This window comes from Neolamprologus multifasciatus, chromosome 11 (assembly GCF_963576455.1).
Source record: "Neolamprologus multifasciatus chromosome 11, fNeoMul1.2, whole genome shotgun sequence".
NCBI lineage: Eukaryota > Metazoa > Chordata > Actinopteri > Cichliformes > Cichlidae > Neolamprologus > Neolamprologus multifasciatus.
In genome coordinates, this window is record NC_140449.1 from 5,196,064 (window position 1) to 5,213,597 (window position 17,534).

A 17,534-nucleotide genomic window follows, 5' to 3' on the forward strand; every position below is an offset into this window, starting at 1 on the left:
TCAGGATTTGGAAAGAGCAAGTTGAAAAAAAAAAACATGAATTTGTACAATTCAATTCAATTCAATTTTATTTATATAGCGCCAAATCACAACAAAAGTCGCCTCAAGGCGCTTCATGATACAGAGAAAAACCCAACAATCATATGACCCCCTATGAGCAAGCACTTTGGCGACAGGGGGAAGGAAAAACTCCCTTTTAACAGGAAGAAACCTCCGGCAGAACCAGGCTCAGGGAGGGGCGGCCATCTGCTGCGACCGGTTGGGGTGAGAGAAGGAAGACAGGATAAAAGACATGCTGTGGAAGAGAGACAGAGGTTAATAACAGATATGATTCAATGCAGAGAGGTCTGTTAATACATAGTGAGTGAGAAAGGTGACTGGAAAGGAAAAACTCAATACATCATGGGAATCCCCGGCAGCCTACGTCTATTGCAGCATAACTAAGGGAGGATTCAGGGTCACCTGGTCCAGCCCTAACTATATGCTTTAGCAAAAAGGAAAGTTTTAAGCCTAATCTTAAAAGTAGAGATAGTGTCTGTCTCCCGAATCCAAACTGGAAGCTGGTTCCACAGAAGAGGGGCCTGAAAACTGAAGGCTCTGCCTCCCATTCTACTTTTAAATACTCTAGGAACAACAAGTAAGCCTGCAGAGCAAGAGCGAAGTGCTCTAATAGGGTGATATGGTACTACAAGGTCATTAAGGTAAGATGGGGCCTGATTATTTAAGACCTTGTATGTGAGGAGCAGGATTTTGAATTAAATTCTGGATTTAACAGGAAGCCAATGAAGGGAAGCCAAAACAGGAGAAATATGCTCTCTCTTTCTAGTCCCTGTCAGTACTCTTGCTGCAGCATTTTGGATTAGCTGAAGGCTTTTCAGTGAGTTTTTTAGACATCCTGATAATAATGAATTGCAGTAGTCCAGCCTAGAAGTAATAAATGCATGAACTAGTTTTTCAGCGTCACTCTGAGACAGGATATTTCTAATATGTGCGCTGAAGGACATATCCTGGTCAAAAATGACTCCAAGGTTCCTCACAGTGTTACTGGAGGCCAAGGTAATGCCATCCAGAGTAAGAATCTGGTTAGATTTCTAAAGAATATGTTGCATAGTTTGAATGGAAGCCAAGGATTTGGATCCCCTGGCTGGTGCAGTGGGTTCAGTCTCAAGATGTGGCAGGACACAGGTAGGTGTAGATGCAGCCGGCAGTTTTTACCAATTGAAAAGTTTAAATGTAAATAATTTACAGTAGCTATGCTACCGTAGCAGTTTTTGGTGATCATAAACAGAACTGTGCAGTCGAGAGGAGACAGCTGAGGCTAACAGAAAGGACATTACATGTTAAAACCACGCTCTGCTAGGAGGGAGGGAAATAAAAATAATTTCATTCAGTAAAGTTGGTAAATAGTTTTATTCACAAGATGAACAGAAATGGAACATTACACTGAGAAGGGGTCTGTGGATACTGCTAAATCAATGAATTAAAAGAGAGCACCTATACTGATGTGGAGAGCATGTGAGCATTTTTCATTCTTCAGTTAGAATGATGTGATTTGCTATCTTTCTAAATGCATTTATTATATTTTGGGTTTAGCACCACACTGAAATTTGAAGTGATGAAGCCCAACTTTTATCAAATACTGAGCCAGTCAATCCCATAGTTGTCAAGAATTCAGAGATGGGCCAAGAACCCACCCACTGAAGTCCTGTTTATGTTTGGTTTTTTGGCGCAAAGTTTATTTTTCTAGAATGTAAGTATTTTTTTACTTACCATAATTCAGAGCTTCCCGGGCCCCACACTTTGGACACTGCTAGCACGGGCGCCCACACAAACGCAAAGCAGGAGATGAAGCATAGCTGAATACATTTCCAAACCAACTTCATTCAAGCCAAAGACTAAAAAATATGGTGAAGCATATCTTCCCTTTGGTTTTACCTGCACAAGTGCCAAGGTAGGTCTCCTCAGCAGAATTGGTTTTCCCTTCGTCGGGAGCAGTGCTGGGCTCTCCAAATCACGGACAAACAGTATCCCACATTCTTGATTTTTAGTTCACAAACACTTGTTGTAATGACTAACTACTCCTGACATTTTGGAGATGTTGGCTCTTTATACAGTAAAGTTACAGTGGGATACAAATAACATCAGGCCGTTCCTGCCACGATTTGTTCCCCCTGTCTAAATCACGGACAAACAGTATGCTATAGTTGTTTATGTTTTTGAACCCATTTTGCACTGAGAGGCATTTTTTGAAAAATGTATTGATAGCAATGTTGAATATTATTACACAGGAAAAAAAAACCAACTACACGTAAAATAATCACACGTGACGCCTCTGCCTTTCTAAACGGAGAGACAGTAACTGTGTGTTTATATGAAAGCGTGTAAAAACTGAAGATAGTCAGATTAACAGTATTTTGTCTCTATCTGCTATTCTGCAATTCATCTCATGTAAACAATAACGTGGCGCACAGCGTGACGTGCAAAAAGACACATACCTTTGATGTTGCATGATGAACCCTGTATTCCTCGTCCACACGTAAATGCAAAAAAGGAGTTTTAAAAAATCTCAGTTTTTGGTGATTCGAAACGCTGTTTACGTGTGGACGATACAGCTGCGTTTTCAAAAATACCCGTGTAGGTGTGGACGTAACGTAAAAGAGTTAGTAGTTTACTTTCTTGCTACCTGTAATTTATTGCAGATTACTTGTATTTGCTTAATTGTTTACTAAATGTTTGAGGTGTGAAATAAACCGCAATGGAGCAAAACATGGGTGTGTGTGGTTGGAGGATGTGTTTGTGCCCGGGGGGCAAATCTTTTACCTTCACAGCATTTTATCCATTAATCAGCGCCTCAATGTTTAAGTCCACAGGGTGACTCTCAGGATGTCAGCTCTGGTCTTTGCTGATGATGTGGTTCTGTCTGGTGATGACTTCCAGCTTATACGTCATGAGCAGTTTTCCGCAGTGTGTGAAGCAGCTGGGATGAAAATAAGCTCGTCCAAACCTGAGCCCGTGGTTATCAGCCAAGAACGAGTGACGTGACCATTCCTCCAATATGGCCTTTGTATCTGTACAAAGCTAGTTGTTGAGTGGCTGTGTTTTTCTATGTGCTTTCAGTACTCCAGTACTAAGTTACATCTTTTTAAAGTTTTAAACCCTAATTAGGGTGCGAGCACTGAGAGTGCGAAGGCCCTATTGTATCTGCTCTGCTTCTTCTTATTATTATTATTCAGGCAAAGCAAGTGCCTTTTTGAGGGCTTTAACATGCTCAAAAACTCATGAAATTTTGCACGTGTCAGGTCTGGTGAAAAATTTAGTATTTAATGGTTTCATATATATATATATTTGGCCCACACGTGTATCATGCTGAGACGACCAAAAAAGTCAGTGGGTCTGTCATTTTGGATTGAAGCTGACATTTTGGCTCTGTTTTTGCCATTTCCAGGCCTTGTAGTTTAGCGAACTCCTCCTTGGGATTTGATTGGATAAGCTTCATATTTGGTCAGTGTCAACTACACACCTGGGCCATATTAAATTGCGGAGCTTTTGAGTTTTAGGAATACGGTGTGGCCGTGGCGCCACGGCAAATTTCAATGATTCGCCATGAAAATCTTATTGCCTCTCATTCTGTCATACATTGTCTGATCTGGACCGAAGGGCACACATATGATAAGGCTCCACCTCAGAACATATTTCAACTGCCATATTTGACACCAGTGACAGCGCCACCTAGTGGGAACAGGAAATGTCATGTTTTACACTTTGGGGTGCAGTATAGTGATGGGTAACCCGTGCAGCCTCAAATTTCTCCAGGAAAGCCTTAAGGAGTTGGTCTTGGGTTACAGTGAAAAGTGTGAGTTTTTGCGAAATGGTGTGACCCCAGCAGCATGGCGAACATTGATGTCTCGCCATGAAGAAACAAATTAGTGTAACTAAAAGAAAGGCAGTCTGATCAGTACCAGACTTTACAGATATGATGACAGACCTGCCCTGAACAGATTGATATGCCCATTGTCAGGAATACGCAGAGCGCCACCTAGTGGGAACAGGAAATGTCATGTCTTTCACTTTGATATACTGATTTTCACAGGTTCATCAGGTCCACCTCAAAAGCGGTGAATATTAACATCAGTCCCTGATGATGCTTCAGTGAGAAAATTGTGAGTTTAAACTGAATGGTGCACCCTGGTGGCATGGCGGTTCACCATGAAAGATGAAGTGGCTGTTGAGGGACTTGGAAAGTTTAAAAACTCTTGAAATTTGGCGCACACCTCCAATGTGTTGAAAGTTTTCTTGTTATGTGATCATTTTCATGGAATATTGTAAAATGGCTCCACAGCGCCCCCAACAAAATTTCAAAACATCAGCCCCTGCTCAGTGTTTCATCTACGAATCTGAAACCTGGTAAGCTTATGTAAGATATAAAGATGTACAAAAAAGTCTCTTGGAGCAATATTCCAAAACCAACAGGAAGTCATCCATTTTGAATTGAACATGTAATTTTGGCTTAATTTTTCCCTCTTTTCAGGCCTCGTACTTTGACGAACTCCTCAGAGGGATTTCATCAGAACGACGTGATCTCCAATGCATGGAATCTAAAGACCTCTGTGATGTTAAATTGCGAAGCTTTTTATGTTTAGGGAAACGGGATGGTCAGGGTGGCACGTGGAGTTTCAATCACTCCCCAAAAAGCAGTAATCTGCTGTCACTCAAAAACACAATGTCCAATCTCACCCAAACGGCGCACGCATGAGTCAAGAGTCAAGCTCAGAAATGTTTGATAAGCGATTTGCCAGTAATGGTTAGAGCGCCACCTAGTGGGATGGCTATAATCATCATTGATTCAGATGAAATTTTACCTGGTGGTTCTACACATGAATTCCATCAGTGTGACATCAGATCGAACATGCTGGGTGTAGGTGTTGGGCGTGGCTCGACGCAACGGGGTGCGATGGCCCTCATAATGCTGCTTGCAGCTTTAATCCTGGTATTGTAAACACTCATCTATCTGACTGTGACCACTTTCTTCATTTTGCTGCCTTTCTTTAGTCCCAGTGTTCTGGTATTTGAACTGCCGTCCTTCAGCAGTACAGTATGAAGGATTTACTATTTATGTCTGAAAGCATTAAGTAGGGTATAATCCAGATGGGGCTTAATGTGCTGGACCGAACCGATGTAAAAATAGCAAAATCCAACAGCAGCCAGCACAGTTAGCGGACTGAAAAAAGAAAAAAAAAACTGAGAAAAAAAAGGAAAAATATTTAATGTAAAAGAGACCGAGTGGTGATGAAGAGAGGATCACACATCTGAATCGTTTCTCATTACAGCCATTTATTCAGTGATGAAAGAGGGAGCCATAGAAAATGTCATTAATCTGTGAATATGCCTGGAATTTTATCTCACAATATCAACATACCAAAAGGGATTTTTTCTGACAGTGAAGCTTAAAATACGTGCTGCTCAAACAGAAAGACCACAGCTCAGTTCCTTCACTAATGGTATTTGATTTTTATAAAATGTTCTTTCAACTTTAGATTCACTATTTGTATTATACAATGTACAAGTTCAGCCAGTTTGCAATAATATATATATATATATATATATATATATATATATATATATAAATATAAATATATTTAGTAATTTATTATAAATGAAAAAGCTTCCAGGATCTGCTCCAGAAGCTATTTGCTGACAGCCAGTTTTAATCCCTCGATTAAAAGCTTATCTCACAAAAGCAGATTTCCAAATCAATCACTCGATCTGCTGCTAGTTCTCTGTAATATTAAAACAGGAAACGGGGGATAATTTGTCTCACATTTCCCTTCAATGAGGCGACATTTGGGGAGAAGCTACTGAGTGCAGATGGGAGGCTTCAATGAAAAGCAGTGACAGGCGCCCTGAAGAACAGACGGAGCTACAGTGGTATTGCACATTCTGCAGATGATCAAACCATTTGAGTTAGGGCTGGGCGATATATCACGTTTTTAAAAAAAAAAAAAAAATCTATATATTTTCATACGAGATGTAAGATGTGACAATATCATTTATATCGATATAGTCTATGTTACGTTATAATTATACTTGTGTGGAGCCGCAAGTTTGCCTCTCGTTCGTCCACTTTTGTCTCTACGCAACGTTACTCGGCCTCGCCTCTCCTTCACTGAACACAACTCCCCCTCACCCATAGCGTCACCTGCAGGCAACGACAGGATGAACACGGCAAATCTCCGTTAACGAGTTACCGCGGATCGCCCCGTGCGAGGGGCTGGACAGCGTCAACGTGTTAGCGAGCTAACCGCGCTAACGACCTAAAGTCCTTTCATTTTCTCAAAAGTTGACAGCGCGCCTTATGTATGAATTCTGGTTGTGCTTACTGACCGCGAACCGATTTTAGGTGGTACACGGCGCTCAGCAATCTGTCAATAAATGTTTTAGTACGACTTTGGTCGGAGCTGCACCGCTTGATGGATTGTCGGAGCATTACGGCTACCGTAGTCTGGAGCCTCGCGGAGTGATACGTACTGCGCTTCAACGTAATATTACTGTATTGTGTGTGTATAAGGGCTATAAATGGCACCTGTTAAGAGACATGGTTACAAAGAGGATTTCAAACTCAAGGCTGTCACGCAGTAGAACTTGGGAATAGAGCAGCTGTGAAATCTGTCTGTCTTTGTTATTATGCTCATCGTCTTTTAGTTTACATTTTGACTGCACAATTGAGAGCTTTTTGTTATGCACAAAAACAACATTGTTTTCTTTTATTTATGGAGCATTATTATTTAATACAGATCTTCCCAAAGGTCTGTTTTTTTGGACACTGCTAGCACGGGGCGCCCACAGAGACGCAAAGCAGGAGATGAAACATCGCTGAATATGTTTCCAAACCAACTTCATTCAAGCCAAAGACTAGAAAATATGGTGAAGCAAATCTTCCCTTCGGTTTCACCTGCACAAGTGCCGAGGTAGGTCTCCCCTACAGAATTGGTTTTCCCTGTGTCGGGAGCAGCGCTGGGCTCTTCAGATCACAGACAAACATTATCCCACAGTTGTTTATGTTTTTAAACCCATTTTGCACAGAGAGGCATTTTTTGAAAAATACATTGATAGCAATGTTGAATATTATTACACATGAGAAAAAACAACTACACGTAAAATAATCACACCATGACGCCTCTGCCTTTGTAAATAGAGGAACAGTAACTGCGTGTTTATATGTAAGCATGTAAAACCTGAAGATAGTCAGATTAACAGTAACAGTATTTTGTCTCTCTGCAATTCATCTCATGTAAACGTGGCACACAGCGTGACGTGAAAAAAGACACATACCTTTGATGTTGCGTGACGAACTCTGTATTCCTCGTCCACACTTAAACGGAAAAAAAAAAGAGTTTTAAAAAATCTCAGTTTTCGGTGATAGGAAACGCTGTTTACGTGTGGACGAAACAGCTGTGTTTTCAAAAATACCCGTGTATGTTTGAAGGTAGCCTAAAAGAGTTAGTAGTTTACTTTATTACTACCTGTCATTTATTGCAGATTACTTGTATTTGCTTAATTGTTTACTAAATGTTTGAGGTGTGAAAGAAAGATGGAGCAAAATATGGGTGTGTGTGGTTGGAGGATGTGTTCGTGCATGTGCGTGCAAGAGGGGGGGGGGCAACATTTTTCTTGTAAAACAAAGGGGGGCCTAGCAAAAAAGTTTGGGAACCACTGATTTAATAAATGCTGATAATTTATTTTTGAGTAATTTCTTCATGTATGTTGTGACATCTGGGCCACAGCTTTGACTAAGAACTCTTTTTGTTCTTACCTTATGGCTTTAAAAAAAATTATCGAGATATATATCTTATATCGCCATCCAGCTAAAAAATATTGAGATATGAATTTTGGGTCATATCGCCCAGCCCTAATTTGAGTCAATCAAATTTAGGACTGCTGGCTCTTTTTTTAACGGGGTACGCACAATGACACACCTTCAGGTTTAGTTTTGAATCTGTTTCCTGAATAATAACAATAAAAAAGGCTAAAGCAGAGACATAACAACAGACTTTATTTTGTAATGAATTAAATGGAGTGAAGCTTGTGAGCTCAGGCTGGTAAGTCATACATACTCTCTCTCCTTATGTTATACACCCGCTATCTCTCCTTATGTCATATACCTGCCGAAACCTTAGCGGTCTTCCTTCATTCCCAAATCTCCCTTTTCTCCCTCTGACATATTAATGGCTCTGCTGTCCTGGGTCTCTACCTCCATCAACCTGTAGGCTCCATGGAGGATGTTTAGTCATCACTCCCTAGTTTCTGTGTGAATCATATTTGGTGGGAGTGATGAGCTTGAAGCCTAGACATCAAACTTTAAGTGAAAACAGAACTGTCTTTTGTGGTAGGACTTGCTGAAATAACGCAAATCGCAATATACCTTTAGAAAGTTTCAGAGTGCTTTGTATCAACTCAGTCTTACTCTAAAAGCACCACATGCTGACATTTGGTCAGTCTCGAGGGCCCTTTAGCATCTTTACAAAGTGCAGACCAGAATGCAAGAGCACAGGGGTCCATCTGGCCAGCTGACCTAAAAGCAGTTGCACCTTTTAAAAATACTGTATCTGCTGTACAGCCAATACTACAGAAGACTAAGACTAACCAACGAAGAATGAAAGGCGTATTATGAAGTGAAAAAGTCAAACATGTTCATGAATTGCTGGGCTCGGGCTGCCAGACAGTGCACTTAGCTCCCAGTGTTTCAGTCCACTTTGTTGCTTTGTTGATCTGTTTGCACACATTTAAATATTTTATTCCACCATGCAAGCCCTGGATGACTCTGCACTGCAAAAACCATTCTAAATCTGTTTTCATTGTGCCCCGGTGCACTTTTCAATCTTAATGACTTTTGTGCTTTAAATTATACAATGCATTTCATTGCTGCAGGCTTCTTTTCTTCCAGAGACTCTTGCTCTCTTTGACGACAGCTAATAGGATTTCGAGCTCATGGATCTGCAGTTTGCATCTACTTTAAAATCCAGGTTGGCCTGATCAGGTCAGTCACAGATCCCTCTTGAGCTGAAGCTTTTTGTCCCTGATGTGCTGCAGGAGAATTTTCCCTCTCTGCTCCACCATGTGGATGAGAGGCCCGAGACCGCTGGACCCGCCGTGGCTGTCCCAGAATTCCCTGTCTGTGTAAAGGGAGCGTAGCAGAAGACTTTCCAGACAGCCTGAGCGCAGCACAGACACAGCTTTCTCTGGAAATCTGACAAAAGACATAACATTGGTTTTGATATGTTGTAGCTTTAATGGCTGTTTCACAGACTAGAAAACTAAAATATTTGTGTGCAGACACTAAAGATCATCATGTTCTTTATTCGTCACAATATAGGAAAAAACAAAGAACCTGCTCATGATTTAGGTTTTCTCACAGTCTTAGCAGTGCCAGGGATGAAACGATGGCGCCAAGCCTGATTTGTACAGAACACTTTAAAAGAAGAAAATGCTTTACCATGAAAAGTTCAAAAAATTGCCCTGAGCATGCTGCTAGAATAAAGGCTACAAGGCTACTGAAGGCTGACAACTTAGCCTGAGGGTGGCACAAGAAGAAAACTTGTGGATTATCAAAAAAAGGTTCATTCTGCTGGGATGCTCTTCTACTTCAATGTTGAGGTTACACACAAACTGTATATTTTTAATATACAAGTACACTTTTAGACTTGGTGACGGTGCTAGAGGCGGAGTCACTCTGTGCCACAAGAAGAATTCATGTTGACAGTGATTATTACACAGCAGATACTCCCTCAGCCATCATTAGTTTTTGAACCCGGCTGATTCATTAAAAGGAAGCTGACACTTACCTCTCAGGGGCGTGGCTTAACAGCCCCATTTCAGCTTCTTCTAAAAAATCAAAAAGCAACAACTACACAGCAATTAAAAAACATGTTGTCCTTCTCTTTAAGTTTGTGTAGATATAAATAAAGTTTTGAAAACTCTACCACCCTTCATACTGTATGCGTCCCACTGCATACCATACCCTTTACTCTGCAAAGGTGAAATTCAACTTAAGGATGTGTAAGAGACTGTTGTTTAATTATTACACAAGATGCATTCTATACAACACAATCTTTTAAAAACTGCATTTTTAAAAGTCACCTGAAGGTTGACTCTTATCCTCGGATGTGCTGTTATATTTTTATGGGCAAGCTATGTTTATGGACATGTGTTCACAAATAAAATCAACAGAACTCACTGAATTTTCAACCAGAGTGGTTTCATATCTATCTATCTATCTATCTATCTATCTATCTATATGTATATATATATATATATACATACATATACATACATAGATACATACAGTGGCTTGCAAAAGGCCCCCTTGAACTTTCCCACATTTTGTCACATTACAGCCACAAACATGAATCAATTTTATTGGAATTCCACGTGAAAGACCAAAACAAAGTGGTGTACACGTGAGAAGTGGAACGAAAATCATACATGATTCCAAACACTTTTTACCAGTGTTGGTCAAGTTACTTGAAAAAAGTAATCAGTAACTAATTACTGATTACTTCCCCAAAAAGTAATCCTGTTACTTTACTGATTACTTATTTTCAAAAGTAATTAATTACTTAGTTACTTAGTTACTTTTTAAAAACACAATTTACAACCTGAATAGGTGATAAAGCGATAGATCTTTCAGCCCAATTCTACTTTTTCTGCATAATCCACCATACGAAATGTAATCAAATGGAAAAGTCTCTTTTTAAAACTTGTTTTATTAGTTTTAATCTTTTAACTTTATGCATCAAGCAAGAATTTAATTAAATTTTATATGCAACATTCTCTGACTGGAAGAAATTTGTTTAATATTTAAACCTATTTTCTGCACATTCCAGCACATAAAATATTTTTTTGTGTGTGTTTACACTCACTCTTTCAAATAGATGCAAGTAAAACACAGCAGAAAATAAATAAAATCAAAGACTAGCGGTCCTGTTGCTCTATTTTCACCTGTAAAGCAGAAGTAGGTAGGCGGATGTTTACCCTGGTGCAGGTATGCCGCAGTGGTCAGTGGAAGAATCCGCGAGTTTCTCTGTGAATTTCCCATTATGTCATTGCGCACTCGGTGCTTGTTTAGGGGGGTTTTTTTTCGCTGTAAAAATAAGTTTTCTTCCCACGCACAACGGACGCTAATGTTTTTGTCACTTTTTACGGAATCAAACTCAGAGTAAGATCAGTACTTCCACGCTTTAAACGCTGCATGCTCATACTCTCTCCCGTACTCGATATATTATCCATTGTTGATCTGCACACAGCTGTTGTCACGAACATCGCACTCGCTTACGTCACTGTCATGAGACATTCTCGCAAAAAAATCACGGTTTTAGTAACGCAGTAACGCAGCGTTCCTACGGGAAAGTAACGGTAATCTAATTACCATTTTTGCAATAGTAATCCCTTACTTTACTCGTTACTTGAAAAAAGTAATCAGATTACAGTAACACGTCGCTCATCTCTGCTTTTTACAAATAAATAACTGTGTGTGTGTGTACATATGTATATATATATATATATATATATATATATATATATGGGGTGCAACAATACTCGGTATTGAACCGTTCGATACAGTGCTTTCGGTTCGGTGCGCAAATGTATCAAACAATTTTCTTCGTCGAACTGTCGAGCGCAGATCCACTGAGCAAGCTAGCAAGACAGAAGCTAAGCTCGTTGCAACATGGCAACTGCCTCAATGCTAGCCAAAATTGAACCTCCCCCACCCTCATTCAGATCTGGTGTTTGGAACTATTTTGGTTTTCATGTGAAGTATGACCCTGAAGGTAAGCGCGTCATGGACTAAAGTAAAACAGTATGTTGGATGTGCCACGCAATGCTCAATTACATTGGTGGGAACTAGTGCGTTAGCGCAGTTAGCTCGTTAACATGTTGGCCGTCCAGCCCCACACACGACACGATCTGCGGTAACTCGTTAACGGAGATTTGCAGCATTATGGCGTTAATGTCATTTTAACGAGATTAACGCTGACAGCACTAGTGGGAACACAACAAATATGACTGCACATTTAGTCCGACATCATCCTAGTGCAAAGACAAGTGGAAGCAGACAAAAACAACAAGCACGCATGCTACAAACTTTACCCGAGTCATTTAGACAGCCGTTAGCACATGATTCTCCTTATGGGGATCTGATATGTTTAATATGCTGCTGAGAATATAGCCCAGAAGAAGCATATAGTATAGCTTTTATTTTGGAAAGAGACATTTCTCTGTAATAAACTCTCTTTTCCAAAGATGAGTGATTTCTTGATCAGATAGATTTTTTTTATTTTATTATTTTGTTGTTTCAGCAACATTACATTTAAAACTGTACTTTTGAGGTAAAATATATATTTATAATTTTAATAAATGACAAATTAAAAAGGCATGAACATGTTCTTGTATCGAAAGAATATGTCATTTTTTCAATAAAAACTCTGACACTGGCAGACTCACAAAAAGCACTGCTTGCTGTTGTATCTTTTGAACTGAATTGAAATAATGGTGTTCTGGACTTTTCTGATTTGTTGTGTTCAAGCTTTCACACAGAGTACTATACTCCTGTATAGGAGATGTTGTGCATGTGAGTGTTCATACTACATGTTTGCTGCTTTCTGCTGGAAGGATGGTGTTTAACTTACTGTTTGTAATCTGCTCTTTAATTCAGTTTAAACAAAGCCAGACTTCCTGTTGTTGCCTTTAAATATTTGTGCCTTTTGTTCTGTCTGCAATTTATCTGAAGTTAATTTTGTTTTGTCCATAGTTCTCTGCCTCTGAGTCTCTGCGTGATTTTTCACAAACAGATCAATAATCATACTGGGAGATTTTTAATGAAGATTTTCACAAACAAGGAAAAGGGAGGCCATACATTATTATTATTACTTTTTTATGTTACGATGCTGTGCCATACTAGATTTTTGTGATAGTGCAGTGCAGACTTCTGTCAGGTTGGAAAGCCATTTGGTGATTCAAGCTTCCTGAATCAATAAGTCATAAGCAAAAAGCTTTAGAATAATATTAGCCATTCTTTAGTGCTACAAGAGCAGCAAAGGTCAACAAATCACCACACTAAAAAGAAAAAAAGAGAAAGAAAAACACAAAAACAACTTTTGGAACCTAAATGTTGGCACGTATGTTCACATACTCAGTTAATTTTAAAGATGTTAAGGTGACTACATCTTTCTAGTAGTTTAGTTTAATGCTTTTTATTCATCAGCCAAGAAATTCATGAATCTAATTCCAGACCGACACTGCTGCAGCTGTTGTGGACAAAAAAGATGATATGTGTATAAAAGAAGATGTAATTTTTGAGCTTTGTTTGTATGACTGACCTAGAGGTGAGCTCAAATCCAGCTCTTTATGAGCAAATCTACTCTTTGCTCATAAAGAGCAAAGTTTGAAGCCTGAGCTTTGGGCTTAATTTAACTTCAATATTTCACACTATGTTTATTATGAGCATGAACAATTTAACAGTATAGTAATGACATATTTATTGACAAAAAACATTTATTTTATAAATTCAAATTAAACCCAATAAAGTGTACAAAAAAGGAAGAATAACTATCATGTGAAAATGAATGTATATTAAAATGTAATTATATTAATTAAATACAGCAAGTTGTAAGACTTTGAGAAAATTTAGTCCTGTAACACCTCTGAAAACTAACAAGTTTCTCTTTTATTTAGCTCTTTAATCTTCAGTCATGAGAAATAATATGTGACTTTAACATTCTATTTTCAGCTCCAAGTCCAGGCTTAAGATATTTAAGAGAATTTTATGGAAGAGCTTAGTAATCCTAAGTGACAGACAAAGGGGAATTTCTATCAGAGCTGATTCATTCGGTATACTGAATAGCAGGCTAATTGAAAGCACGCTAATCTAATCAGACAGACATTGTAACAAAAATCTAACAAGCTTCCAGTGGACGTTTCTGTGCTGCTGATTTGAAAGCTGTTCAAATCAGAAACGTCACCAGGGAAATATGTTGTTGGATGCGTTTTATTTTTTCCTGGAACATTTCCTTACATCATTTTTCTACCCGCTGTGAGCTAAAATGAGTTTCTCAATCGGCATGGTGTCATTTGTTGAAGCTCACTGCTAGACTGAAGGACACGCACACAAAAAAAATCTCATTTGCCTGCTTCTTCTCTGACATAACGTTTTTTACTCACTCATCAATGCCCTCAACCAGCTTGAAGTTGAGGTTGTCTGTGGACTGTTGTGGTCTCCCTGCATTATCTATAAACACCAGTGTGGAGGGATCCGTCTTCCTCACCTGAGAATACACACAAACATACACAGTTAACATAGAGCCTACTGTTTGCTCACCAAGAAGGAAGTGTGCACCGATTGGAAGTGAGTAACATTAAACGTAATACAATATTAACAAGAATGAAAAAAGTTGATAAACTACATGTCATGGCCCTGGGTCATGTGACCCAGTATTCTGAGTTTCTTGGTGTTTTGTTATTCTTTTTAGTCTAGTTTCATTTCGGTTTATCTAGTTACATTCTGCCATGTTTCATGTCCAAGTTTTCTTTGTTTGTCAAGTTCAAGTCATGTCTGGATCTCCTTATGTTTCCTGTTTTATTTTGAAAGAGTTTTGTGTTATGTTTAGTTTCACGTGTCCTGTCATTATGTTAATTGTTGTCAGCTGTTTTCCCCATGTGATTCTACTTCCTTTGATCATTCCTTATGTGTATTTAGTCTGTGTGTTTCCACTCAGTCAGTGTCAGATCGTCTGTTAACCTCACCACAGTTTTCATAGGTTTACTCCATTGTTTCTCTGTGTTTTCTAGTTTACTCAGTGTTCACAGTTTGTCATAGTTTTTCACTGAGTGTCACAGCCTTTTTGTTAACACAGTGTTCATAGCCTCCTTAGTTTCCCTAGCTCCTTGTTTTTTCTTCTGCAATCAGCCAATAAAGGCTCGCTTTATTTTTGAAACTACGTTTTGTCTCCACCGTGTCTGCATCTGGGTCTACCTCTTTCCTCACACCGGCGCACCCCGCCGTGACACTACAGACGCCACGATCCTGGGTCGGTTTTTGTTTTCTTATATTTTGATGTTTACGGTTTATATTTAAGTCTCATTTAGTTATCTTAAGCTCATTTCTATTTTGCCTAGGTTCTGTTTATTAGAGTCCCCCTAGTGTCTTCACCCCTTTGTGTTTAATGCGTTTCAGTAATGTTTTTGTCTGCCGTCTCCCCCTTGCTTACATGTATTCCCCTTGTGAACCATTCCTTTTCCTCCCAGCCATCATGGTCTGTTTGTGCTTAGTTATGTCCATGCCTCATCTCCAGTTCCCTTCTTCCTCTGTGTCCGTGTGTCTTAGGTCGTGTCCAAGTTAATGGGTTGCATTCTCCTGAGGACGCATTTGAAGGTCGATTACGTCACAGCGACGCGACGAAGGCTGTCCAAATTTGTAGACTCCTCCGAATGCAGCCGACAAATGTGTCCTCTTTTTCCCCGAATTTGAAGGATGGGTCGGGTGTGTCCTTCGTGGCCCACCATATCCCAGAATTCATAGCACAGCCCAGCCAGTTCCAGTTTCCAACAATGGCGGCCGTTACTAAGTTTTTAATATTACTCTTATTACTCTTTCTGGGTCACAAAATAAACATTTTCAGGCGAGAATGCAGCTGTGTAAACTTCAAATATCTGCTCGGTTTATCAAGATAACACATATTTGCAAAAGTGCTCCGACGTTTTCGGAAACGTCTGTTATCCACCAGCTCGATAGCTAGCCGGGAGCTCGAGGGTCACTAGAGCCGACAAGAACGGCACAACTCCCGGCGCATCATTTTCAGATCACCGCAGTCTTTTGCTACTCAGGTTAAACGTGATATAAAAGTCACTTAGATAACCTAAAAATGTTATTGTTTGGCTTTTTTCAGTGTTTTATTTGTTCGTGAGTAAATCGGTTTGGCTGAGATTAAAGTTATTAGATTAGATTCGATAAAATAAAACTAGCTGTGTGGTTCTCACACAGCTGAATAAACGTCAAACAGAAAACTGATTAAACAGAAGTGTGAGATGGTCGAGAATTTACGCCAGTGTCCTGTTATATTTTAGATAGCAAGGAGCAGACAGCTGAGTTTATTAAACTCCACCGAGACAGCGGTGACGCTAATCAGAAGGCTAGACCGTCTATTTTCACAGCCGTTTACTTCCGGCCTACCCGACCTTCTGACGACCCAGCCCATGTAGACCGCGAAGGACGGGTCCTCTGGAGGATGCAGCCCATGAATGTGGACACAACCTTAGTCTATCATGTGTGCCATGTCTGCCTCCCGTTATGCTTCCTGTTTTATTTTGAAATGCTCTGGTGTTCTGTGCTCAGTGTGTTTAGTTTCACTTCCCCTGTGTCGTCATTATGTTAAGTCAACCCATTGCTTCCCCATGTGTTTCCACGTCACCATATCACCTCCTGCGTGTATTTAGTCTCTGAGTTTTCATTCATTCCTTGTCCAGTCTGGGGGGATTTCATGTATTCATGTCAAGCCTTCATGGTCCAGGTATTTCATGCCAGATTATTATTATTATAGTTTAGTTTCACCCTTACCCTTTTGTTTTGTACTGTTTCAGCACTGTCAGTGTCAGCACTTGGGTCCTCACTCCACACAGTCTGCTTCACCCGGATTGTGACAACAGATTTATATAATTTTGTGCAGTTTCTTTACAAAGGGGATAAAATACATTATGTGTGTCCCTAAATAAAAAAGATAAGTGAAACCACAGTTCGCCTTTAACAGTTTCTTTAAATAGTGTGTCACCATTACACAGATTGAAAGACACATGACCGTCCACTTGGACCGTGTCAAACTGCATTCGAAGCATTTCAGTATTTCATTCTTACATTAACCCAAGTGGCTTTTTCAGACATGAACTCTTCGCTTCATAAACAAAACATTTAATACCTCCCCTGTACCCTTAGCAAATTAGCATGAGACCTATGGCAGTGAAACAATGAGAACTGATATTTTCTATTAAGACAGACTCTACTGTTAGAAAAAACTAGAAACTGTGTGGGGTCTTGGATGTTGTATCAGCAATCTGGATAAATCAATTCAGTTAAGCTGGGCATACACTGTGCAATTTTTTTCAGTCGCGTTATTCAGCCCCTGCTCGAACTTTACGATTGACTCGCAGGGGTTAGAATTTCATAGGTCATGATGCAGGTCTCACACTATACGGCCCGATGCTCTGATGCGACCTGAGTGCTCACACTGTGCGTCCATAACATGAGGGTTATAACAGAAAATCTGTCGCTCGCTCTCACTTTCTCTCCCTCTCTGTTTTTCACTCACACAGACACGCACACCACCACCATCAACTTTGCCAAATTGCTAATGAAAAACATTGATCAGGCAGCTGTGATTGAGCAGCAATGTCCATCCAATTATTTTCACGGTTGTTGTGGTCGTGATCATTTTGTGAGGCCATGTCGAAAAGGCTCAGATGAGCTTGCCAAAGTTCTGCAAGTTGTGCCT

The 17,534-nt window shown here is 39.8% G+C and overlaps 1 protein-coding gene and 1 long non-coding RNA gene across 3 annotated transcripts in view; both read right to left on the reverse strand.

Annotated features, from left to right (window-relative positions):
• Positions 1-208: 208 nt before the first annotated feature.
• LOC146507660 (uncharacterized) lies at positions 209-5,605 on the reverse strand. The gene is made up of 2 exons (XR_014876995.1): positions 801-5,605; positions 209-595 (listed from the first exon to the last, which is right to left on the reverse strand). It is a non-coding gene; the product is annotated as an uncharacterized LOC146507660 (long non-coding RNA).
• Positions 5,606-8,033: 2,428 nt separating this feature from the next.
• The window catches only part of gask1a (golgi associated kinase 1A), a 78,434-nt gene continuing 68,933 nt past the window's right edge, over positions 8,034-17,534 (reverse strand). Inside the window, exons 5-6 of one of the 2 annotated variants that reach the window (XM_085178402.1) lie at positions 14,215-14,318; positions 8,034-9,244 (exon numbers count right to left, since the gene is read on the reverse strand). In XM_085178402.1, the coding sequence (XP_085034528.1) occupies positions 9,040-9,244; positions 14,215-14,318 (309 nt within the window). In that variant the 3' untranslated portion in view covers positions 8,034-9,039. Of the gene's footprint in view, positions 9,245-12,423; positions 13,020-14,214; positions 14,319-17,534 lie in introns of those variants that run through there. The other variant, XM_085178403.1, reaches the window with a different exon arrangement.